Source organism: Macaca mulatta, chromosome 16 (assembly GCF_049350105.2).
Source record: "Macaca mulatta isolate MMU2019108-1 chromosome 16, T2T-MMU8v2.0, whole genome shotgun sequence".
NCBI lineage: Eukaryota > Metazoa > Chordata > Mammalia > Primates > Cercopithecidae > Macaca > Macaca mulatta.
This window is the reverse complement of record NC_133421.1, coordinates 54,901,017-54,928,365: the sequence shown is the minus strand read 5'-3', so window position 1 is coordinate 54,928,365 and position 27,349 is coordinate 54,901,017. Positions and strand designations below refer to the sequence as shown.

Here is a 27,349-nt window from a genome sequence, read left to right as displayed (position 1 = left end):
ATGTTGGTAATTCCTGAAGTCTTTTTGACATTATAAACACAGTCTTCGAATTTGGAATTTTAAGGAAAATTATATTGTTAAAATAATGATAAAGGTGACAACAAAATCAAAATTCTATTATAAGTAACAATAATGTAAAGTTAAGCCTAAATGAGTGAAATTGCTTTAATACTTTAATATTCCCTTTTATCTAATCAAATGACTCCAACGTAAGAAACTGAATTTTGTTATTAGAATACAAAAGCCTAAGACTAGTCAAAAAGGATTTTTATGTTACCTCTCATAATTAGCATCTAATGCACAACTTTTCTCTTATATTTTAATGTTGACAGCTTCTTCCTTGTGATTCTTTAGAAGCAGATGAAATGGAAAGGCTCAAGCGTGAAAGAGATGATGCCTTTAAAGAAGTAAATACACTTAAGGTAACCTCTAATTTAGTTTCCTCATGTTTTCTTCAGAAAAAAAAGAAAAAGAAAAATATCCTATATTGGATTCTGAAGTATTGGGGCTTAACTTTATTTTTAATGGAAAAATATTAATATCAAATAGTAAAAATCAGATTCTTTATTCAGTTAGCCTTTAGAGAATTAATTTTGTGGTCTACATATTTATATTTCACATTATCTGTACAACATTTAGTGTGAACAATGGTTTTTGCTCATGTCTTCTGTTCAGGTTCTTTCTTACCCTTTTTATTCTCTCTCATTGGTGGCCAGGGCAGAATTAGATGAAGAGCCAATAAAGCAAGTCATGGCAGTTTTGGATCCTGTGAGTTCTTTGGGAAATACATTTTTTTTCATGTGCAGGGCTATTCTTAAGGGACATCATGTTTTGCTAACGTAACTTGGAATTAAGACAATATTATATAAGAGAGGAAAAAACACACATATCCCAAATATACTGTAACATTTTACTTCTATTTTTTTTGTTTGTTTGTTTGGTTTTTTGATTCTTGTTTTTGTTTTGTGTTTTTGAGACAGGGTCTCACTCTGTCACCCAGGCTGGAGTGCAATGCTACAATCACGTCTCACTGTAGCCTCAACCTCCTGGGTTCAAGCGATTCTCCCACCTCAACCTTTCAAGTGGCTGGGACAACATGTCCAAGCCACCATGCTCAGCTAATTTTTTTTTTTTTTTAATTTTTATTTTGTAGAGATGGTGTCTCACTGTTTTGTTCAGACTGGTCTCAAACACCTGGGCTCAAATGACCCACCTGCCTCGGCCTCTCAAAGTACTGGGATTACAGGTGTGAGCCACCATGTCTAGCCTTGATTGTCTTTATATGGTTTCATTCTGTTTTTAGAGGAATATTACATTTAAATTATATCCTAATTTTTACAGAAAGCTATATTTTCCAAATCTTCAGGAAAAGCAACATAACCACTTGATTTACCACTAATTTACCATAGGAACATATTTTTTAAATTATTTTATTAAATAAGGTATAGTATATTGACAATTATTTAATTTTTATTAAATAGAAAATCTTTACACCAAAAAGAAAGAAAATTTTTTTTGCTATCTTAGTTTTTATAATTCCAACCTCTAGAGGAAGCCATTGTTGCAAATATATTGTTTATCTTTTCATAGATTTTTCTCTACACAGAACATTATATTTTTTTAAAATAGGCAGGGCATGATGGCTCACACCTGTAATCGCAGTACTTTGGGAGGCTGAGGCAGGAGGATTACTTGAGCTCAGGAGTTTAATATCAGCCTGGGTAACATAGCAGGACCCCGTATCTACTATTTAAAACAGAAAAACAAAAATAAATAAATAAATATATGTATATGTGGGGACAGGGAGTATGTGAGAAATTTCTGTACTTTCCTCTCAATTTTGCTATGAATCCAAAACTGCTTCAAAAAATAATAAAGCCTTAAGAAAATTTTTTCCAGTATGTGTGTATTTTCACTTCTATGTAAGTCACTTTATCCATCCACACTTTTTTTTATAACTTGCCGTCTTTTTTTTTCTCTCTCTCTCTCTCTTTATAAGAATTATATCTCAGCCAGCTTTTCAGGTTAATATACACAGATATACCAAATTCTTCTCGATAACTCTCCTATAAATTAAATGGTTATTTAGCCAGTTCCCTATTGATAGACATTAGACTATTTCCAGTTTTTAAAAATAATTTCATCTTCAGCAGCTTTGTAGATGTATCTATGGGCATTTGTACAGTATATACACAGAATAAATGTCTGAAAATATAATTGCTTTATTAAAAATTATAGACATTTAAAATTTTGCATATGTTACCATATTCCCTTTGAAAAGGTTTTGCCAATTCACATTCCTTCCTAAAGTATATGAGGATTTCACTACTCTAATAGTATTTTATATATTTATTTTCTTACCTTTGAAACCACTATCATTCCACATTTTTTAGTTTAACAGTTGTTTTGCTGGAAAATAAAAATTTAGTTTTAAAAATACATTGACAATGGTTTCCTTATATTCTCCTAGAAAACTTCCCCAATGTTGGTTACCTTAATAAGATAACTTTTTATGTATTCTCTTATCTCTGCCTAAACCATTAGACTTGTGGTTTATCAGAATTTTCAGAGGCTCTCAGATCTTTTTCATTTCCTTATAGTTTATCATTGTTAAATTTAATGATATGATATATTTGTTTTTATTTTAATATCAATAGTAATTATTAGAATGTTAATTTGAAAGTGTCTATGCCATATTAATTTAACATTTAAATAAGACTTTCCTGAGGAGTCATTCAATAAATTAGGATTTACCTTTAAAGTTCATGAAATGTAATTGAATATACCCTAATATGACAAAACCTAAACTCCCAGATAAGCTGGCAACCAGCTAGCTCAGTTGGTTAGAATATGGTGCAAAAATTCCAGAAAAAGCAAATTTTACATGTTATAATTACTTTTACCTCAAAACCTATCTATTAGCTGGCCAGTTAAAGAAGCTATGTAAAGTAGTGTACAAAGCAATAAATATTTTGTTAAAGGTAATGTTTTTGTTTTCAGTATTTTTACTTGTATTATACATTCATATAAAAGCAGAGGTTGTTAAATGAAGTTCATAAAGCATTTAGATGGTGTCTCATCACTTTCCATTATCCTGTGACATCTCTATTCTTCATGTCTAATATGAGTACAAATAAAAATGAAACCAAGATAATTTTATGTCAGTAGCTAATTTTTATTTTGCAAGAATAATTTTTAAAAGTGTTGTGGGCTTTATTTAAGGAAGCCTTTCTGCAGAATTCACATTGCTACTGCTTTGCAAAGGTGAATGGAAAATAGATATATTTTCCATTTACAGATACAAAAAAAACTAGGGCACCAAGAGTGAAGGTGACTTGCCAGAACATAAAATCACAGGAGCCAGCAGTCTCTTGGCTCCTGTGGCATATTCATTAGATTGCTATATTACATTCATTTTCATATACCTTCATTTCACCTCTTAGACAAGAATAAGCTGAAATATACCAGAAAGGATATTGCCTCTTATAAACATTGCAATATTGTCATGAATCTTTACCACTCAATTTAATGTTCAAGCAATTCCTCTGTTCAGGTTTGTATTTAATGGCTCTTAAATTACTCTTAGTATTTCTGATTTGACCGATAAAATGTGGATTTATTTAAGATATAATTAACAAAATTGGACATTGTAGGGTATATACTTCACTTAATTTCAAATCCAAAGGTATTTTATTTGTATGCATAATGTTAATCTTAATAACTATTATTTTATATTTTGGTTACATTAGTCATATCTGTCTTTTCATGGATAATCTTCCAAGAATAAGCTAAAATTAAATTAGGAAATTAAGAGATGAGCCAGTCTCCATTCATATGCCCTCTTTAGTATGGTCGAAGACCTTTAATTCTAATTTGTAATAATAATGCTCTTCAATTTGGTATCTCTTTGGCAATGATAGCTTAACCAAAATCCAGTTAATATTTACACATTTGTACTCTTAACTGGCTTCCGTTTGAGCTTACATTTTGAGATTATGCAAAATTAAGGTAATAAAAAGTGTATTTACATCACAATTTACTGTAAATAACTAATTACTTTTAAGTGCCCCATGTAAAGCTGGAAAAATGACTAGAAGCAACATTTTCAGATTGTAGCAGTTTGATATTTGGGGAATATAAGCTTTGAAACAAGGAACTAATAAGTCATATTTGTTGATAGTTTCATAACAAGTTGTTAATTTGGTGGTTTTTTAAATATAGGAAAAATTGTTGGAATCAGATAAGCAAAGGGAACAATTGACAGAAGAGCTCCAGAATGTGAAGCAAGTAAGTATATGTATTGTGTATATGTGTGCTCATGTGTCGTGTGTGTGTGTGTGTGAACATATGAGGTATAATTATAAAGCAGTGGTTCTTTATAATATCGCAGAGCTTCCTGATACGTATTATATAATACAAAATAGCATAGATCTTAAAAGCAATCACTTTTGGAGGCTTTACCTATGCTAAAGTCTTGCTGCTATTGCTCAAAACAATGTTAAAATCTCTTTGAAATTGCTTTGAAAGAAAGATATCCATAGACCAAAATAACCAATCTCCTTACTTTTCCATTATGTTTTCTTTTCTTTCATTTCCCCTTTTTTCTTTCTCTGTTTTCTTTTGTTACTCATACTTCATTTTACTAAAGAACAAAAAAGCCATCAAGGCAGAGCATTTTTTACATTTATTTGTTAATAATAAAAAGTAAATATTTATTTTCACTTTGCATTATTCTTCAAAGAATTTGAGGTAGCTTACTATAAAACAAATATATGACATTATCATAAAATGAAAACCCAAATGACAAATAAAATATAAATAAGAGAACTTTGTTAGAGATCAACAGTGGTCACCTGATTTTGAATCTCCCTCACACAGTCCCCCTAGAAAACATAAAATCAACAAAGAAAGCAAATAGAACCATGCAGGACCCATATTTTGAATATGACTATGTGACATAAAACACCACAGCCTTTAAAGTATGTATAAATAAAGTAAGAAAAAGAATAATTCCAACAAAACTCCTGCAGCTTGCCTGTACTGAAACCTGGATTACAGAGAACAGAGGAGGCAAGGCTTGAAAAATTCTGAAATAAAGAATAGAGAGAAACCATGAATGAGATGAAGAACAAACAAAATCAACCCCAGAAAGAGAAAATGTAACAATAAGTGCCAAAATACTGGACATAGGTCAGGACTTGGTGATTCTTAGCACTAGCTACAAAAAAGAGACTTCAAGGTATGAATGCAATCAGAAGTGGCAGCCTTGAAGAATCATTGTTTCTGAGGAAGAACCAGATAAATAGAGAATGGATAGAATTCCTTGGAGACTAGGCAATGCTGGGAAAGAAGGAAATAAGAAGGGAAAATTAAGGATCTTATAGAAATGAAAGCGGAACACAACTTACTAATCCACCCACCCTACCCTATGACCATCAAAACAAGATCCATTAAATAAACTGCACAGAAGAGAGTGCTCTTGAACTAAGAACTTTTTCTGTGAAATAAAAAAGAATAGAACAAAAATTCTATCTCCATCATTATAAAATAACTGGAAAAATCAGATTGATATCAATGAAAGTTTTCCTCCTGATGAAAACTTTCCAAAACAATTTAACCAAAAAGCTTAAGAAAACTGTAATGTCACACTCCATACTCAAGGGAATATCCTCAAATAAGCATTTCAGGCTAAGAAAAACACATCTCAAATCAGAAGCTTAAAAAATAATAATAGCCTCTTTACCAAGGACCCGCCAACATGGGCCGCCTTCGCACCAAAACCGTGAAGAAGGCGGCCCGGGTCATCATAGAGAAGTACTACACGCGCCTGGGCAACGACTTCCACACGAACAAGCGCGTGTGCGAGGAGATCGCCATTATCCCCAGCAAGAAGCTCCGCAACAAGATAGCAGGCTATGTCACCCATCTGATGAAGCGGATTCAGAGAGGCCCTGTAAGAGGTATCTCCATCAAGCTGCAGGAGGAGGAGAGAGAAAGGAGAGACAATTACGTTCCCGAGGTCTCAGCCCTGGATCAGGAGATAACTGAAGTAGATCCTGACACTAAGGAAATGCTGAAGCTTTTGGACTTCGGCAGTCTGTCCAACCTGCAGGTCACTCAGCCTACAGTTGGGATGAATTTCAAAACGCCTCGGGGACCTGTTTGAATTTTTTCTGCAGTGCTATATTATTTTCAATAAATCTGGGACAACAACAACAATAATAATAATAATAATAGATATTGATACCCCCCCCAAAAAAAATCAGGAAAAACTGAAATGAGAGTTGATAAAACTTAGGAAAGAAGGAAGAGACAAAATCCTATCAGAAATGAAAACTAAATTACAAGTTGCCCTAGGAAGAATATAATCAAGTGAAAAGGCAATGAAAAAACAAGAAAAGCAACTAGGAAAGTTAAAGTATAATCAAGAAGTAAAAGAGTTTCTTAAAGAAATCAATCAAAATAACTGAACAGCACTAATACTTAGAACTATAATCCAAGAAAACTTTCTAAAGTTAAAATAAGACCTGAATCTAATATAGGTACTGGGGAAATCTGACCTGGAAAGATTACTCTACAATATATTCTAGTAAAATTATTAGACTTTAGAGGAAAATAAATGTACAATGCCTCCAAGTAAAAAGATTAAGTAACTTACGAAGGCAATAGAATTAGACCAGCATCAGGTTTCTCAAAACAACATGCAAAGTAAGGCAATAGTGGAACAACATTTTCAACATTAAAGGAAAGAAAGAAAGTATACAAAAATGTTGTATACAGCCAACCTGACTTTTAAAATATCAAGGCCATAGCAAACAGTTTGGGATATACGAGCACTAAGGGAATACTACACACATGTGGTATTCCTGAAGACCTTCAGATAGGATGAGTTTTATCCAACTAAAAAATGCCTGAAATAACATTGAAAAATGTTTCCAAATGCTTCATATATTTTATTGTACAGGTGAGACTAAAATGAGTCAGTGCATGGATGAAAAAACTAACACGTCAACATTAAATGTGTTAACAAAAGTCAAAAGATGTAAATTTTTTGATGGGAGGATAAGAAAGAAAAAAGAGGAATACAGAATACCTCGTTTTCTTATATAAGCAAAGGGTAGTAGTCAACAAATATTTAAAAGTGATATCACATAAAAATTAGGTAAAAATAGAGGAGACAGTAAGCATTTAAAAAGTAATAATGGAAAGATAACCTATAGAATGAAAATACAAACCTTCATAAACACCAAAAAGAATTTTTTTTTTTTTTTTTTTTTTTTTTTTTGAGACGGAGTTTCGCTCTGTCGCCCAGGCTGGAGTGCAGTGGCCGGATCTCAGCTCACTGCAAGCTCCGTCTCCCGGGTTTACGCCATTCTCCTGCCTCAGCCTCCCAAGTAGCTGGGACTACAGGCGACCGCCACCTCGCCCAGCTAGTTGTTTTTTTTTTTGTATTTTTTAGTAGAGACGGGGTTTCACCGTGTTAGCCAGGATGGTCTCTATCTCCTGACCTCGTGATCCACCCGTCTCGGCCTCCCAAAGTGCTGCGATTACAGGCTTGAGCCACCGCGCCCGGCCCAAAAAGAATTTTTTAAGTAAAAAGGACACACAAAGAAATGCAGTAAATATACACAAGAATTTCAACATAAGACAATTTGATAGAACCGCGACAAAACATAATGATTATCTTAACATGAATAAGATCGACTCACCTATTTTTAAAAAAATTTTTTTAAAAATGTAGTTTGCCAAAACTGACCAGAGTAAAGATAGAAAGCCTAAAAGGCCATTTTATATAGAAGGGATAAAGTAAGTTATCAAGAACTACTAGATAAAAGGACCCGGCAAGATGGCTTCACAGAGAAATTTAACCAAACCTTTGACAGTCTTAAAGCTATATAAATTGCTTCAGAGTGTAAAAAATGAAAGAAAATTTCCAAATTCTTTTCATGAAGCAAGTATAGCATCAGTGTATAAACTTAATAAAAATAACACAAAAAAGAAGATACAATTAGAGGCATATGACTTGGAAAAGAAAAAATACAACTGTCTCTTTTTGCAGATGATATAGTAGTAATCTGGAATACCCTAGAGAGTGATAAAAGTAACTCAGTAAGTTGATAAGCTAGCAAGATATAAAATTAATATGCAAAACTAAATTGCATCCATATACACAAATAATAACCAATTAGAAGTTTTAATAGTTGAAGAGAAACCAAAACTATATAGAAAAATAGGCAAAAGACCTGAACAGATAATTCATCAAAAAAGCTGTAAAAATGTCCCTTAAACAAATGAAAAGATACTCAACCTCTTTCTCTCATAATAAAAGAAATGCGAGTTAAATCTATACTATCATCGAACTCCTAGCTTCTAAAATCATTAAATCAAACCATCTAAGAAATTATGGAATAAGACTCTGACAGACGACATCCCCCAATAAAAAATAAGTCTAGAACCTAAACATTTAATAATAAGCAGCTACCAAAGGAATTGGAGATTGAACATCATCAGACAAGTTGCTACTCCTGGAAGACAAGCAGAATATTAACATGTACCTAGAAGTAAGAAGTAAAAATTACATGAAATGGTATTCTTTTGTTTGTTTTTGTTTTAGATGGAGTCTTGCTCTGTCACCCAGGCTGTAGCGCAGGGGCACGATCTCAGCTCACTGCAACCTCCACCTCCTGGGTTCAAGCGATTCTTCTGCCTCAGCCTCCTGAGCAGCTGGGATTACAGGTGCGCACCACCATGCCCAGCTAATTTTTGTATTTTTAGTAGAAACGCGGTTTTGCCATGTGGGCCAGGCTGGTTTTGAACTCCTGACCTCAGGTGATCTGCCTGCCTCAGCCTCTCAAAGTGCTGGATTACAGGTGTGAGCCACGGCACCGGGCATAAAATGATATTCTTAGAGAGGTGTCACTCCTTTCTGTATGTTTTATGAACAAGGAAAATTAAAAATATAGCTGCTTATTTTTGTAAAAGAAATCAAAGGAGGGATAAACTACACAGCAATGAAATTAATTACCTACAACATGGGTAGACATGCATGTTAAGATACAAGAAAGAGTGCCACCTCTCTAAGAATACATTATCATGTAATATTTACTTTTGTGTACATGTTAATATTCTACTCATTCAAAAAATATATTAAAAATTAAGATGGAAAGGGGAAAATAAACCTAAAACTGCAAGTGTACTGAAGAAAATGAATCTAATTGTATTTCAAATGAATACCATAATTATGATAAGAAAAAAAAAACAAAGATAGATAGAACCAATTCAAGTAACTAGTGAATACAGTATTTGTGCTCAGTATTTTGTCTGGACGGAATTGAGTTGGGAAGGAATTTCATACAAGTCCTAAACCTTTTTCTTTTTTTTTTTGGTATGTTTTTTGTTTTGTTTTGTTGTTTTACTGGTGGAGCAAAGCAGTTCTGAAACAATTTTAGATGCTTTATAGGTCTTAGCAAATGTGTTGATTGTTATTGAGAAGCAGAATCTCAATGAAAAAGAAAAGACAAAATAGAATGAATGAAGTCAAGAAAGGACTCTGAGTTGGGTGTGGTGGTATGCATCTGTAGTTCCAGCCATTTGGGAGACTGAAGTGGGAGGATGGCTTGAAGCCACAGTATGCTATTATGGTGCCTGTGGCTAGCCACTGTATTCCAGCCAGGCCAACATAGTAACACCTTGTCTCTTAAAAGGAAAAAGAAAGAAGGAAAGAACCCTGTGGGATGGGCTTGAATTGGATGTATCATTGTGAATACATCATTTCTTATATATGTATGTGCATATGAACGTGTATGTACACATCTGTATTATATATATGCGTGTATATATATACAAATGTTCCTCAACACAATGGGGTTATGTCCTGATACATCCAATCCAAGTTGAAAATATCATAAGTAGAAAATGTGTTTAATACCCCAGTAAGTCTATTATAAAGTCAAAAAAACATTAAGTCAAACCATCATAAGTCAGGGACCATCTGTATATGTATATTTTCCCTAGCTCTGTCAACTTAAAGGACTAAGAAACAGACACCCTAATAACAGTGAGCACATTACTATATCTAAGTGTCCAGATACCACTCCCCACTAAAAGAAACTCAGGCTACTCAGAGAAATGACTAATTTTAGAAACAAGGAAGGATAAGTAAAATATAAGCTTGGAATATCTTAATATGTCAGAAAATAAGGACATGTTCAAAATGACAGGGGCATATCACAAGGAACTAGCTTGAAGGGGCTTCCACTGGCCAAATATGGAAGAACTTGAGTACAAAATAATTTAGTACAGTAATGTATTGCAGACTATAGAAGAAATCGTAATTCATGGTATCATTAGTAAATTGATTAATTAATAGGGAGAAAGGAGTACTTTTGCTCATAGTAGGATGTTGAATACTGACTGGTAATTGCAGAGAAGCTGCTAGTTTTGGAAATCAGCATTTTACATCTATTTTAGTAAAGACTTGATAGGCACAAATCATTCAATGCTAAATTTAGGGGAAAATTTTGATGAAGAGCAGAATATTTACATGGTTTTAAAGTATCTCTCCACAAACTGCTTATTAATTGCAAGGGGATAAAATAGCAATTATATAGTGGAGGAATCAGAAAACACCTTGACTGGTGCTAAATGTTGATATCCCAATGAAGAACATATGGGCATTGTGTGACTCCAAATGTGACGCCCAAAAAATGACTACAACATCACCTGTGTAGTTTTCTGGCTGAGAATGTGTAACCTGAATCTAACCATGAAGAGATGTCAGGCAAGCTCAAAATGAGAGAAAGTTTCGTTTAAAAAAAAAAAAAAAAAAAAAAAAAGACGTGTATGACGTGTGTGTGTGTGCGCGCGCGTGCGTGTGTGTGTATGGGTTGTATTCTTTAGAAATGTCCATGATATTTTCTTAAAAAAAGCAAAGATAATAGAAGTTTACAGATTAAAAGATGCTAAAGAGACGTGAAAACTAAATACAGCATCTGACTCCAGACTGGATCCTGTACCGGAACGGGAAAAATGCTATAAAGGACATTATTGGGTCAGTTGACAAAATTGGAATACAGATGGTAGATTAAAGCATTGAATTGATGTTAAACTTCCTAAATTTGTTAACTGTACTGTGGTTATAGAAAAGAATATCCTTATTCTTAGGAAATATGTGGTTATATAAGAGAATATCCTTATTCATAGGAAATATTGGAGTTTTTAGGGATAAAGGACCGTGATGTATATAACTTACCCTCAGATGGTTAAAAAAGTGCATGTATATTTATATATACATATGTGTATTATTTATACACATTATGTAATTGCATTATATTTAACTATTACATATATGAATACATATATGAGAGATTGAGAACATGTAAAATCTCAGCAGCAACCACTTACTATCAGTGGCTTACAAGAATATATTGTTTCTGACTCAGGAACATGTTGGCAAAAGGATGAACCTGGGGAATTAGATAAATCTGGGTAAAGGATATGAGGATATATTCTTTATATTATTCTTGCAGCTCAACTGAATATTTGAAATTATTTCCAAAGTCAAGTTTTTTTAAAGTCCTCTATTTCGGGGCCAATTTTCAGACCCTCATTTTATTAAATATTTTTGTACTTTAATTGATATGACTTTTTAGTGCTTTTCATTCTGTATCTTTTATACCTCCATGAGTTTGTATGGCCAGATCTTTTTACATTTTAGTGTTTGCATCCTGAAAATGGACATTTACAAATCTTTCTAGTTAGTTTTTGTATGTAGAATAAATTAGGGGAGTTTTCTCCTAACTTTAAATTTTTCTTTTCTCCTAAAGGCTTGGAATATATAATCTTTAGAATATCAACCATGATTGATTAAATAATAATTATATTAAAGGCTGATGTAAGACGTGAATCTAAAGAAAAACAGTAGTTGTTTTTTTTTCTTTTTCTAGCAGTACCTACTTTTTCCACATGAGGCCCTCCTGTATTTATTTCTGTGAAAGGATTAGTTTCTGTTATTAAGAAAGGTCCTGTCTGCAGGAATAAGTAATCTAGGGCTAATTTGTATTAGAATTTAATAAGACAAAAAATGAATATATGAAAAAATATATAAATAAAAGAGAGAATCTTATGTGGTTTACAGTGAATTAGCCAGGCACGGTGGCTCGCGCCTGTGATCCCAGCATTTTGGAAGGCCAAGGTAGGTGAATCACTTGAGGTCAGGAGTTCAAAACCAGCCTGGCCAACATGGCGAAACCCCATCTCTACTAAAAATACAAAAAAATTAGCCGGACAGGGTAGTGCATGCCTGTCATCACAGCTACTCGGGAGGCTGAGGCACAAGATTTATTCTAACCTGGGAGGTGGAGGTTGCAGTGAGCTGAGACTACACCACTGCACTCCAGCCTGGGTAACAGAGTGATATGCAATCTCAAAAACAAAGCAAAAACAAAAAAACAGTGAATTGGCCTAAGGATAAGTGCAGTAGATAACGGGGTTTGGAGGTATACCATTTTAGTTTATACCCTGACCCTGCCTCTTGCTAGCTTTTGACCTTTATCAAACTACTTCACCTTTATGGGTCTTAGCTTCCTCATCTGTAAAATAGTGTTGATAATAGGATCCTTCACAATAACATTAGAAGTATTAAGATAATATACATAGATGATAATGTGTATAGCACATACCACTCAACAAATATTATTATAAATAATAGAAGCAGAAATATTAAGAGCTGGAAATGATTTGTATTAACTATTTAATAAAGAGGAGGAAAATGTAATTTTAACTGAGGGCATAAGGGGACTTTTCATAGATAAGGTGGCACGTCAGCTGACCCAGACACAGAAAGGGAGAGCATTTCAGACTGAGAAAACAGCATGAAAATCATGGCAAAAAGGGAAATTTGCTTGTGTTTGGGGTCAAAATAGACCTTTTCTATGCTAACTTTATTTGTTAACATATTTCTGTCATCGTGTCTGAAAAAGTGTTAATAATATCTACCTTATAATTTTTTCACAGGACTTGAGAATTTAAGAGCCTATACCTGTCAGGAATATAATTTTGAATACTAGTTTTGACATGTATTCTTTTATCAACATCATTATCAAAGGCCCAGGAACATAAGGGAAACATGGAAAGATGAATCTGTTAGGAAATGACATTTGGGTGGGTGTGTTGGGGCCTACACATATAAACAGTGAATACCAGCCTAAGATCTTAGAGGACTGCCATTTAAAATATTTAACAAAGAGAGAAAAGTGAACAACTGTCTCCACACATAATCTGACCCCACTCTTTCTTTCATACTCCATAACCAATTTGTTGGGCCTACTTTTTTTTTTTTTTTTTTTTGAGACGGAGTCTCGCTCTGTCGCCCAAGCTGGAGTGCAGTGGTACGATCTCGGCTCACTGCAAGCTCCACTTCCCGGGTTCACGCCATTCTCCTGCCTCAGCCTCCCGAGTAGCTGGGACTGCAGGCACCTGCCACCACGCCCAGCTAATTTTTTTGTATTTTTAGTAGAGACGGGGTTTCACCGTGTTAGCCAGGATGATCTCGATCTCCTGACCTCGTGATCCACCCGCCTCGGCCTCCCAAAGTGCTGGGATTACAGGCATGAGCCACTGCGCCCGGCCAGTTGGGCCTACTTTTTGGAAATCACAGAATTTTGCCACTTTTCACCACTTCCATCAGTGGTCTAAGCCGCCATCAAGTCCCGCCCGTATTACTATTACAGCTTCCTACCAGATCAGCCTACTTTTACACTGCCTTACTCCCATACTGTCTAATCTGAACAAAGCAGCCAGAAATATTGTTTTAAAACTGCATGTAGAATTCTCCAGGACTTTCTGTCTCAGTCAAAATAAGCTGGAAATGCTGCAAGTAGAAACCTCCAAGTAATTGTTAAAGCCTATGAGGGCCTACATGACCTGCTGTCCTTTCCCCACCCTAACACTCCTTTTAAAGTACCTCAGCTCTTTCCACACTTCTCTCCTCCACCCCTCTACTCATTCTCCAGCTCATCTGGTCTCTTTGCACCATCATTCCTCTAACCCTTACTGTGTGTGGAGGAGTTTCTTTTAGTATAACTGATTACTATCTTACATCTTAAATAATTTACTTACATTTTGCTCTTTATCTATGTCCCCCATCTGAAGGGTAAGCTTCATGAAGACAGCTATCTTGGATTTGTTCTCTGATTTATCTTACAATAATAGCTGTTATTAGGTACTCAAACATTTGGTGAATGGATGAAGGGATAAATGAAGGATATACTTTAAGGTTAAACTGACAGCAAGTTGAGAAGTAACCAAAGATCAGATAAAAGGCTGTCGTAATAGTCTAGAACAGCAATGTCCCTTAGAAATATAATGAAAACCATGATATATTGCTATATTTTCTAACAGCCACATTTTTTTAAAAAAGTAAAAAGAAACAGGTAACATTAATTTTAATATGTTTTATTTAGTTGGGTTTATCTAAAATGTTACTTTAGCATGCAATAATATTTTAAAATTCATTATGAGATATTTTTACCTTTTTTTATACTGTATCTTTGAAATCTAGTGTTTTTTAAATTTAGAGCACATCTTAATTTTTACAGTGAATTTTCAGTGGAAATATTGGATCTGTGTTTAGATTTAATAAAATTTACGGTTGAAAAAGTGAATTCACATACTCAAATTGTTCCAAACTTATTTTAAAAGTTTCTGATAACTGAACTGAACACCAAAAATCTTTTTTTCTTTAATATTTATATCTACACTAACAAAACTATTTTATTTTTTAAGAGGAATTTGTTTTTAAGCAAGATCTTTTCAAAGCTACGTCTGTTAAGTACCCTCACTAATTCTTGTCAGCTCAGTATTATTAGCATAAAATTCAAGCCTGGGAGTTGGAGGCTGCAGTGGGCCATGATCATGCCGCTGCACTCCAGCCTGGGCAACAGAGGAAGAACCTGTCGCAAAAACAAACAAAAAAACTGGCCAACCCCAGTGGCTCATGCCTGTAATCTCAAAACTTTGGGAGGCCAAGGCAGGCAGATCGCTTGAGCCCAGGAGTTCATTCCAGCCTGGGCAACGTGGAGAACCCCCAACTCTACAAAAAATATTAGCATCAAATTCAAGGAGTGTTACATATAATGAAAGCAACTCTAAATTTGGCAGTATGAAGAAAGCACACTTCAAAATTTTTTCAGTTTTCATAGCCAATTTATGTAACACTATCAATAATTGAGATCTACATATTACCTTATAGTAGAAAAATAGGTAAAATCATTATTTTTTATTTATATTACGAAAAGGTTCAATTTCACTATAAATTCTTATACTTATCTAGCTTCATAAACAAACTTTCCTTTTCCTTGTAGTTTGTAGTTTAACTCATTTACATGCACTGTGATATTAATGAGAAAATGTAAATCACACTGCCATTTTCTTTTGTCTGGTTACTGAATATTAGATGCACATTCCTTTTGTTTAAGAAAACCTTCAATTGGAGTTAAAAGTACAGAAAATCTTTGTAAATCTCTTTCATATCTCAGCCAAAAAGTATTGGCAAATAACATAGCATCAGAAAATGTATTGTCTTCCTTTTTTCTTTTAACAGTTTTATCAACTGCTGATGACTCATAGAATTTACGTGCATATACTAAACAGTGTTAGCAACTGTATGATGCTTGTCATAAAACCAGCTTAAGAAAACTGAGCACAAATATTTTCAATATGTATCATACAGTGGAATAAAACAATAAAGCAGCCTCTTTCTTCTTTGAAAATCAATGAATTCAAATTTTGTTGTTGTTTTTAATTTTACTTTGAGTTCTGGAGTACATGTGCAGAACGTGCAGGTTTATTACATAGGTATACATGTCCCATGGTGGTTTGCTGCACCTATCAACCCAACATCTAGGTTTTAAGCCTCACATGCTTTAGGTATTATCCTTATGCTCTCCCTCCCCTTGCTCCATCTCCTGACAGGCCCCAGTGTGTGATGTTCCCCTCCCTGTATACATGTGTTCTCATTGTTCAACTCTCACTAAAGAGTGAGAACATGCAGTATTTGGTTTTCTGTTCCTGTGTTAGTTTGCTGAGAATGATGGTTTCCAGCTTCATCCGTGTATCTGCAAAGGATATGAACTCTTTTCTTTTTTATGGCTGCATAGAATTCCATGGTGTATATATGCCACATTTTCTTTATCCAGTCTATCATTGATGGGCATTTGGGTTGGTTCCAAGTCTTTGCCATTGTGAACAGTGCCACAATAAACATACGTGTATATGTGTTTTTATAGTAGAATGATTTATAATCCTTTGGTTATATACCCAGTAAGAGGATTGCTGGGTCAAATGGTATTTCTGGTTCTAGATCCTTGAGGAATCACCACACTGTCTTCCACAATGGTTGAACTAATTTACATTCCCACCAACAGTGTAAAAGCATTCCTATTTCTCCACATCCTCTCCAGCATCCGTTGTTTCCTGATTTTTTAATGATCGCCATTCTAACTGGCGTGAGATGGTATCTCATTGTGGTTTTGATTTGCGTTTCTCTGATGACCAATGATGATGAGGCTTTGTTCATGTTTGTTGGCCACATAAATGCCTTCTTTTGAGAAGTGTCTGTTCATATCCTTCACCCACTTGTTGATGGGATTCATAAATCTAAATTTTTGATGCAATATAGCTGGAGCCCCATTTATCATCATGAAAATTTGTTTTTTATTATCTACCTGAAAGTCTTTTTTGACAGATATAAAAGAGTTAAAGATATCTACACTGCAAGTTTGATTTTTTTAGGCTGCAAATCAACAACATTTTATAAGTTTGGACGCCCTTTGAGGCAGTACATGCCTGAAGTATGAATTTGGTAGTGTCTCTTGTAGGATATGGCCCACTGAAAGCTATTTTAATCAATTGATCATTGATATTCTTAGGAAGTTCTTATCGTTGATGGGCATTTGTTTTATTACTTAATTGAATGTCCTCCATTTTTTATAAAATATGTTTCCCAGTAGTTTTGTCATAACTGAAATTACTATCTCAATCTAAAAATGGTTTTCTTTTTTGTGCAAAAATTCTAGCCATTTTATAGTTACAAATGTTGGACATTTACTTCTGGTGACTAATTTTATTGATTTTTTTTACTGCTAATAGGAAACTTCTTATCAAATTCACCATTAAACTGCAAAAATGACTATTAATATTGCTCACTTTTTATATATTTCAGAATTATCTTATACAGTAGACACACTATTTGCAAATTGCAATTGCATTGTTCCAGTAATATTACTAGCTAATTTATCTCCATTTTATTCTACATCAGTAGTATGTCTTCACTTTTAATTTAAATTTAATTTTGTCCATACTTATTTTATGGACAAATTTTTACTAAATAGAAAAAATAAAAAATAATTATAGCCTAATAAAAATAAGTATTTTAATTTAATTACTAATATGATTTACCTAGGTTTCATTGTAACTCATGCTGATTGCATAAAATATTCAGATAAACCTACTGTGTGTACATATTAGTTGTAAAAAAAGATTTATAATTAATTAATTTTTTGACACTGACCACATCAGTTATGCGTTTATGTATACTACTCAAATGACTCATGTGCCTGACACAGACATTACAGTTCAACAATAATATATTAAATCTTAAAAATAATATCTTAAGTAAATATCTTAATATCTTAGTTGTGCCAAAACAATACAGTCTTATTTGTGAAAAAACTTACATTACTTGAGTTTTTAAACTTAAATACAAACTAATTAAAATTAAATTAAAAATTTAAAATTTAGTTCCTTAGTCAACTAGCTATATTTCAGGTGCTCAGTAGCCACATACAACTAGTGGCTACTGTGATTAGAAATGCTGATGTAGAACTCTACATCCTTTCTACTCAGAGTGGTCAGCAACAGGAGAGCAATCAGGAACTTAGAAATGCAAAGTCTCAGGTCTCATTCCTGATCTATAGAATCAGACTCTGCACTTAATAAGTCTTCAGATGATTTGTTTGCACCTTAAAATTTGAGAAGCCCTTGTCCAGGCAATAGGCAATGGAGGATTTAACTGGGTAATCATAAATAGTAATATACCAAAAAGGTCTATGCAAAAGACACCATGAGGATAAAGTCAACCCAATATAACAGTGATAGAATGTGCAGTAATAAGGAGAGACAACAGTCAAGGATTTGTAATTTAGTGACTGAGAGGCTGTAATGATGCAATCAACAAAATAAGACAAATGAGATTGAGGTTAAAAATGTGTGAATTCAGAGTAGTACTTAGTGTATAGTTTCCAGTTTAAACAAAAATAATTAAAAATACATGTATACATCTGTGTATACAAACCTACATGCATACATACTGAAACACCATTCATTTCATAAACAAACACCATTAAAAAAAAGTAGACTACCCAAAATCAACCCTAAAAGTATCCAATTTTAAAATATGTTGGCCATGGGTACTATTCAGCTTTTCTTATGTATATAGATTGATATTACTTTGTTAAAAGGATTTTGATGATACAGACCTATTGTTAATGAAAGAGTACCTATGCTTTAGTGAAAATACCTTTCCATTTTTCCAAAGATTGATTTCTTTTTTCACAATAAATGAGTCTTTAAAAATTACAGAGTGTGTATAACTCTTCTCTTAAAAATTTTTGAAAACTAGAAACTTAAATTGTATGAAATTTGGCAGTTTCTTTCCTTTGATATCCTTCTGAAGATCTTTACACCAAGCTAGTACAGTACTAATGATCATCCCATGTGAATTCCTTAAACATGTAGATAACCTAATTATTAAAACAGGATGTGAAGGGCTCATTTTTCACTGGAAGGATCACCTTCATTGTTTTTTTCAATCAGGGATAGCTACCAGAATACCTACTGTTTTGAAAAGAATTAGCTGTACTGTTCTCTAAAACTCAAGTTTTTTTTTTTTTTTTTTTTTGAGTTTTTATGTCTTACAGAATAACCGAACTTAAGTTTAAAATCATGAGCACAATTTCCCATGAAATTGTTGTTATTTTTTCTTCAAGTTCTAACAATTTTTAACAGGCATGGGCCACTCTTTTAGCAACTTCCTTTGATCAACAGCTTTCTAAAGCCTACTCTCACACTTACATTGTTTTTAAAGTTTCTTTCAGCATAGTATTATGACCTAAGGCAGCAATGAATTGGTGAACAGTCCAAAGCCAAAATATTTAGCTTGTCTCAACCAGTCTTTGCCCTAAAGAAACGTGGGATCTTAAGCATTTGGCAAATTCTCTAGGTTCAGATAAGCCCAGTTGTAGTTGGCCTCACCTGTGTAAAGGTTGGGTTCAGTTCTTGAGGAGAGCGTGAAGTCCTGAGGCAGAAATGTAAGGTCAAATCAAGACAGGATTCTCTGTGGACAATTGAGGTTGAACATGAATCAAGTAACAGCTAGTGCAGCTGACGTGAGCTATCTTAGTTTTCAGATGAAGCAACAAATTAAATATATCTTTAAAAGGAACAACAATAATAAGTGATTCCTAAAGTACTTTTCACATTTTCACACTTTTAAAGATTGTTTGTGTATTTATTTAAAAAGCAGTAAAGCCTCTAATTTTTAGAATTGATATGATTTCTCACTCTTTTTTCTCTTTAGTGATCTAAATTTTTACTAGCTTTTCATATAGCACTAGTAGGTGTTTTAAGATGCTATCTCATCTTCAGAGGGAAAAAGAAGAAAAATACATATATTTGTCAGTCTTTTCTGTTCTAAAAGCATGCTGTAGTAAAATGTTCCTGTTTCCATTTCAGATAGTCACTGTGGCCTCAGAATGTCAACTTTTATTTTCTATCAAAAACCCTCTTTACACAGATCCTTTATGCTATTCTTTTATAACCACAGCCACATCCTACCTGCTCCCCTAACACCTGGCAAACACTAATCTATTCTATATCTCCATAATGTTGTCATTTCAAGAATATTGTATAAATGAAATCATACAGTATATTATTTTTTGGGATTGATTCTTTTTACTTAGCAATAATTCCCTTGGGATTCATCTAGATTCTAGGTTGTTCCTTTTTATTGATGAGTGCATTTAAAACTAGTTAAATCTAAATAAAGTTGGTGGATTGTATCCATGTCAGTTTCCTAGGTGTGATAGTCTATTACAGTCATGCAAGATGTAACTGCTGGGGGAGATTGGATAAAGAGTACATTCTCCTATACATGCCTGTAATCCCAACACTTTAGGAGGCCAAAGCAGGAGGATTGCTTGAGACCAGGAGGTCAAGATCAGCCTGAGCAACAAATCATGACTCCATCTCTACAATTATCTTAAAAGGCTTTTTTTTTTTTTTTTTTAATATATACTTTAAGTTCTGGGATGCATGTGCAGAAGGTGCAGGTTAGTTACATAGGTATACACGTGCCATGGTGCTTTGCTGCACCCATCAACCCTTCATCTACGTTAGGTATTTCTCCTAATGCTATCCCTCCCCTTGCCCTCGATCCCCAGATAGGCCCCAGTGTGTGATGTTCCCCTTTCTGTGTTCATGTGTTCTCATTGTTCAATTCCCATTTATAAGTGAGAACATACAGTGTTTGGTTTTCTGTTCCTGTGTTAGTTTGCTGAGAATGATGGTTTCCAGCTTCATCCATGTCCCTTCAAAGGACACGCACTCTTCTTTTTTATGGCAGCATAGTATTCCCTGGTGTATATTTGCCATATTTTCTTTATCCAGTCTATCATTGATGGGCATTTGGGTTGGTTCCAAGTCTTTGCTATTGTGAATAGTGCTGCAGTAAACATATGTGTGCATGTGTCTTTATAGTAGAATGATTTATAATCCTTTAGGTATATAACCAGTAATGAGATTGCTGGGTCAAATGGTATTTCTGGTTCTAGATCCTTGAGAAATCTCCACACTGTCTTCCACAATGGTTGAACTAATTTACATTCCCACCAACAGTGTAAAAGCATTCCTATTTCTCCACATCCTCTCCAGCATCTGTTGTTTCCTGACTTTTTAATGATCGCCATTCTAACTGGCGTGAGATGGTATCTCATTGTGGTTTTGATTTGCATTTCTCTAATGACCAATGATGATGAGCTTTGATTGGTGTACCTGGAAGTTGGAAAAGGCTTTTTAAAAAGATTTTTAAAAATCTCTTTGAGAAAAGAAGTTATAAAGCTCTTATAGTGATAGACAGCAATCTGGTTGAAGAAACTCATTAAACAAACTTAATTGGATTTTTTTTACACTAATTCCTTTTTTGTGATTCAGAAAGTGACTCCTGTATTCTCCACCATTAGACTCTGCCCAAGAAACTGCCTAAGGTGAAGACAGTGAGCTTGGAGAAGGAACACCAGCACATAGCTTTTGGACAGCCCAGCTGGCATTCCTGTTTGCACAGATACCAACTGTACCTAGTGATTCATTAGAGGTGAATGTAGCCTTCTAAGCAAGCATTGGCAAACAAAAGTGTCTATTTCAAAATTATCATTTCCAAATAGTTGTTGGTCTTTTTAATTGTAGAAAAGATCTTACCATCTTAATGATTCTAAGATAAATTTTATTATCCTATTTATAATATGGAACCCAATTTAGAATCACAGAATTTTCAATGTTGGAAGATTCTGCAGTTCTTCATAGGAACCTTCCAGTTCATTTGATTATTGCCTACGGTAGGTTGGCCTATTTAGAACTGATGCTGTTAAAGTTCTAGGTTCCATACTGTGAGTCACTTATTTTCTGGCTATTTAGGGATCACATGTCATACTTTATCATCAATTGTTTCACACAGCCCTGTAGTAACTTATAAGGGAGACTTGGTAAGAGAATTTAAGAAACATTTTTAAATGCATGCTTTATATGGAGTCATTGTGAATGCTAAACATACAGTTCTACAAGGAGCTCTCAATCTAGTAAGGAAAAATAAAAATAGAGCCAAATCATCACTTTCTAGAAAGCATTTCATAATAGGTGCCCTGTGGCTGGTGAGTTGTTAGAGGCATATCTATATAGAAAAGTAGGCATTAGTCCCCATAATTTTCTTTGCTTTACTAGAAACAAACAAATACGCATCACTAAAATTCCATTATTCAGTTGCTAAGAACATCTTTGAGAGTATATTTTAAACAACGACTTAGAAGCTGAACATTTTGCATTTCTTAATGTTAGAGCAATATAAATTAATTTGGCTGACAAACTAGTAAATTTTACCCAAGGAGGAAGTAGTGATAAGGCAGTTGATACTGTAAAACTCTTATCTTGGCAGTTTACTATGTGAGAAACACTTTCTGTCCCTTACTTCAGTATGGGACTCATGACATTGTGTTAAATGATTTATTCACAAGCTATTTTAGAGTTAAAAACAAGACTTCTCTAGTCATGCCTAATCCCACATAAATAAATCACTCTGTTTGAAAATATTACTTTGATTAACTGTCATCCATATGAGATATCAAAGATTGTCTGTAACCATGGATTTGAAATTAAATTGTGAACTTCATCGCAGTTCTTCAGTATTGAAGGCAGCTGATTTCCTAATGTGGTTGCTAGTGGTATTCTGCTGCCCCTGCCACGTGCCCTTTATCTTGTCTGTGTCCCCTTCCCACCACTGCTTTTTCCTCTTTCCTCCTCTCATATTCTTAATCACTGTTTTTCCCCTTTCACTACTGTAATTATAAGATCTCTTTATGCTGTAGTTATTAACCCTATTTCTGCCAATTCTGGGGCACATATTTCCCTCTGTCTACAAATTGCCTTTCTAATGTTTGTTTGTTTGTTAGAGATGGAGTCTTGCTGTGTCGCCCAGACTGGAGTGCAGTGGCATGATCTTGGCTCACTGCAACCTCCAGCTCCTGGGTTCAAGCGTTTCTCCTGCCTCAGCCTCCTGAGTAACTGGGATTACAGGCACACACCACCATGCCTGGCTAATTTTTGTACTTTTAGTAGAGACAGGGTTTCACCATGTTGGTCAGGCTGGTCTCGAACTCCTGACCTTGTGATCCACCCGCGTCAGCCTCCCAAAGTGCTGGGATTACAGTCTAATTTTTTTTTGAAGTTTTTAAACGTAAGTGTTTTTGTGTTGTCAAACCTTTGCCTTTATGATTTTTCCTTTTTTATAACTTTAAGTTCATTCCTAGCCATATTTCAGATATATATTTACGCACATCCCTGTAATATCTTTAATTCATCTAAGAAATTATTTTGTTAGACATATGGTATGAGATGAGGGTCTACACTTTACACTGTTTTTCCAAATAGTTGTCGCAACCACTTTTGTTTTGTGTTATCACCATTGTCATAGATTAAATTCTTACATAATATAGGGTCTGTGTGGGGCTATCTGGTCTTTCTAGTTGCTTTTTCAATACATATTTATTAGGTAAATGACTGTTTTATCTAACTCCTCTTTGGCCATTACCAACTATTGCTGCTTTATGAAAGCCTTAAATTCTTGGGCCGTGTTTCCTCTTGTTTCTTTCTTTATTTCTTGTAGTTTCAAAATTTGCTTACCAGTTTTCACTGATTTATTCATCGACATCAACTTAAGAATCTTTTTATTTAGCTCTTGTTATGTCTAGCTTTGAATTTAGAATTCTTGGTCAAGTTCCTCCAAAACAAAATTTGATGAAATTTTGATTCCAATTTAATTAAATCTCTAAAGGTTAATTTGGAAGGAATATTTTTATGTTTTAAAGACCAGATCTCCCTTAAATCCCAAATTTCAGATGAATTCTAATGTTTAATACCCCAAAAGTTGCTTTTGAACTGTACCATTTTTCAATGAAAAGAGTTTAATCTTCAATTATGAAAGGAAATTTCCAATACTATAAATTTTCCCTTTTGTGTAACCAGAATTGGAGAATTAGGAAAGTTTTTTGTTGTTGTTGTTGTTGTTTTCTTTGTCAGTCTTCATTAAACCAGAAAATACTTGTTCAGGGTTAAATATATTTTTCAAAGAGGGTTATAACTGATATTTATATAGTGAACAATTTTCATATGATAAAATTTATCAATTAGTTGTATTTTTATATCTGTCCTTGATTAGGGACTTCTGTTTATAAAGGAGATTGAAAATTGTTTCTTTGATTTTCTTTGATGGTCAGAGGCAGAAATCAATGTTGCACCTTTTGGAGAGTGAGGCAGCTGCAGGTAAAAAAAGTTGAAAGCTCTTGGGAGGGTTAATTAGAGCTAATTATAATCTCATTGACCTGCTTTTCTTCCAAAAGCTTAACCTATCTTTCTTTGCAAAATGAGGATGGATTTTACTTTATCATACAAAATAAAGAAAATCTTTGTTTCTTGAAGTTCTAGATATCCGTCATTATTACACACTTTAAAAATAAGTGTTGCTACCTAAATTGTGGAATCAAGGATTAGGTAAGGTTGAAAAAGACCTTCAAGATTATTTAGTCTTAGAGAACATGCACTGTACTTCTCATGATGGAAAATTGTGTGGTTTTTTTTTGTTTGTTTGTTTGTTTGTTTTGAGACAGAGTCTCTCTCTGTCACCCAGGCTAGAGTGCAGTGGTGTGATCTCAACTCACTGCAACCTCCACCTCTCAAATTCAAGAAATTCTCCTGCCTCAGCCTCCCAAGTAGCCGAGATTACAGGGTCCTGCCACCATACCCATCTAATTTTTGTATTTTTAGTAGACATGAGGTTTCACCGTATTAGCTATGCTGACCTCAAATTCCTGACCTCAGGTGATTCACCTGCCTTGGTCTTTCAAAGTGCTGGGATTACAGATGTAAACCACTTCGCCTAGCCGAAAATTGTAATTTTTAAGGAATATAAACTAATGTTCATAATTTTAAAATCGTATATATTTAATGAAAACAAGAAATAAAATTGACAAGTATAATTGTCATTTTTAGCATTGGTATTTTCTTCATTCCACTTAGTCTTATTTGCTTGATAAATACTGTAAAAAGATTTTTTAAAATGTATATAAAAAGAATATAATGCAGCCAGGCATGGTGGCTCACACCTGTAATCCCATCACTTTCGGAGGCCGAGGCAGGCAAATGTCTTGAGGTCACCTTGAACCTGGGAGGTGGAGGTTGCAGTGAATTGAGATCACACCACTGCACTCCAGCCTGGGCAACAGAGTGAGACTGTCTCAAAAAAAAGAGTATAATGAAATAATTTGACTGTTATTATATGGTGTTTCTCAAAGCATGGTTTATGATTATTATTTTAATTGTTAAATGAAATGTAATTCTAATATTCCCATAAATCTGAACCCTTTTTTGAAGAAATTTCCTATGAAAGCTTCTTGCCTCGTAAAGTTCCTTAAGGCAGTTTTTTTATATGAAAAATGAAATAGTCATTTTCATGGCTTGTCAACTCAGTTATATCTCATTTTATGTTAAGTAGAGCACCTGCTCATATTAGATAGGGTTTTTACTCTCAGACAGATTGTGTTCTAATTTGGGCAGTCAAGACCCTTTGATTTTAGAAAGTTGGGTAATAAAGCATTTTAATGACAGTTCAAGATAGCAGTAAGAGTACTAAACATATGATTAATTACAGATGAAAAATATAAAAGATTAAAAAGGAGAGAAAGATCATTTATACAAAAGTAAACTGGAAAAAACAGATAAGGTGAAATCTAAGAAAGATTTTGAAGGACAAGTAACACCTAGATGATGGAAAAAGGTGAAAAGTGTATATACCTAGAGGATTAATGTGACCCAAAGTGTCTTGGAAGTGGAAAAATTTCATCTGGTAAATGTGGTAAGTTAATGTACTTGGATATGGGAATCATCTGAGAGTTAAGTGGACTAAAGCTAGTAAGTGGGTTGATTTGGATTAGGTAGTAGAGAACTTTGAAGAATGAAGAATGAGGATATATTTTATCATGTACCATGTTCTTAGGTTTGTTACCTAAGGTGGTACTTCAGCAATATTTTGAGGAAATCAGTCTTTCAGAAGTATGCAGAATACATTACAGTAAAGAACACAATAGGCAGGGTGATCACATATGTGATTTTCATAGTACCCAAGCGTGAGGTGATAAAGACATAAATCAGTAATACAGTGTTTAGAATGGAAATTAAGCAATGGCTGCAAATTACATTATAAATGAAGACTTCGCAGTGGTTAATTACCGGTTAGGTAAGGAGGAGGAGGAGTTGGCTAGATGAATCATGAAGGGGGAGTGAGGAAAGAGAAAAGAAAGCATATGTCAGAGGTTTATTAAAAAGTTCTACGAATTCATATTCTCCCCCATACACATTCATGCCTGAGGAGTGATTTATACCTTCATTTGTCAATATCTGCAAAGCATTTTGGGATTATCCATTGATAGGTATATTATATATATTTTAACAAATCAGACTCATAAGTTAAGGAAGCTAGATATAACTTACTTTTAAGCATTTTAATTCAATAGCCCTTTTCCTGCAGTAACCCTTAATCTTTTTCACAAGCTGTAATAGTACCAAGACCAAGAAGGGCTTTCCAAAGAGTGGATGTAGGAAGCTGATAAGAGAAGTATTCTTTAGGGCTTGGCAGCATAGGTTACATTGCACAAAAACAATTTCTCTTTGCAGTCACATTTTTCTCCTGTCACCTATTGACGTTTTGAAAGATTTACTGATGAACTTAAAAATTGCAGAACTTTTAAAGTTGGTGATGTGAATGTGTTAGCCTAATTACAGATGGGCCACTGCAATTAATGCTTTTTCCGTCTACTGTAGGGAGCCATTCATTACAACTCGTAACTAGAGGAAAGGGCTTTGCATGATTGTTGCTAACATTAAAAAATACGTATGCAAATTGTGTTTCCAAACAACTCTCCAAAGTTCAAGAGCTGGTGTTACTAATTGAGTGCCTCAGGAAAACCCTTAATAAATTATTTTGTCTAGCTCTCTGATCACACAGGTGATTATGTATATTTTTTTCAAGGTGAGAAAGAGGAAAAGGAAAAAATTGTGCCAAGAACTACAGTAGTTTCTTCAATTCTTTTGTGAGAGTAGTTTTGAACTAATAAAATAGGTGTGATTTCCCATTATAAAAATGAGCAACTGAGTCTTAGAAAATTACACAGCCAGAAAATTTTTATAAAGTAAGATTCTGATCTGAGATTCTAACCTAGTTATGTCCTATCCAAAGCCCATGCTTTTTCATTCTAGATCATGTTACCTTGTGGGGGAAAAGTGCTGTATGTGGAAAAACACATAGCATATTTATTGTCCTGTGTGTGAGCTGTTACTGTGCTTTGTCCCAACAAAAGTCCAAAGTATTGGTAGCCTACAAAGATTTTCATTAGTTCAGATAACGTTTTCAAAAAAGACTTCGAGCTGATTTTCTTTAAAGATTCATTATGTAATCGTGAGGCAGAAAAACCTC

At 34.1% G+C, this 27,349-nt stretch overlaps 1 protein-coding gene and 1 pseudogene across 5 annotated transcripts in view; both read left to right on the top strand.

Moving 5' to 3' along the window:
- Positions 1 to 27,349, top strand: part of STXBP4 (syntaxin binding protein 4) — a 200,911-nt gene that overhangs the window by 73,677 nt on the left and 99,885 nt on the right. For 2 of the 4 annotated variants that reach the window (XR_013406488.1, XM_001102767.5), the window contains exons 11-12: positions 333 to 422; positions 4,222 to 4,287. Coding sequence is in view for 1 of the 4 variants with exons in the window: in XM_001102767.5 (XP_001102767.3) it covers positions 333 to 422; positions 4,222 to 4,287 (156 nt within the window). In the remaining 3 variants the exon portion in view is untranslated. Of the gene's footprint in view, positions 1 to 332; positions 423 to 4,221; positions 4,288 to 8,614; positions 8,737 to 21,296; positions 21,428 to 27,349 lie in introns of all 4 variants that reach the window. The other 2 variants (XR_013406489.1, XR_013406490.1) reach the window with 2 other exon arrangements.
- LOC144335553 (small ribosomal subunit protein eS17 pseudogene) lies at positions 5,736 to 6,372 on the top strand (annotated as a pseudogene). Its single transcript, XR_013406491.1, has one exon. The product of XR_013406491.1 is annotated as a small ribosomal subunit protein eS17 pseudogene (transcript).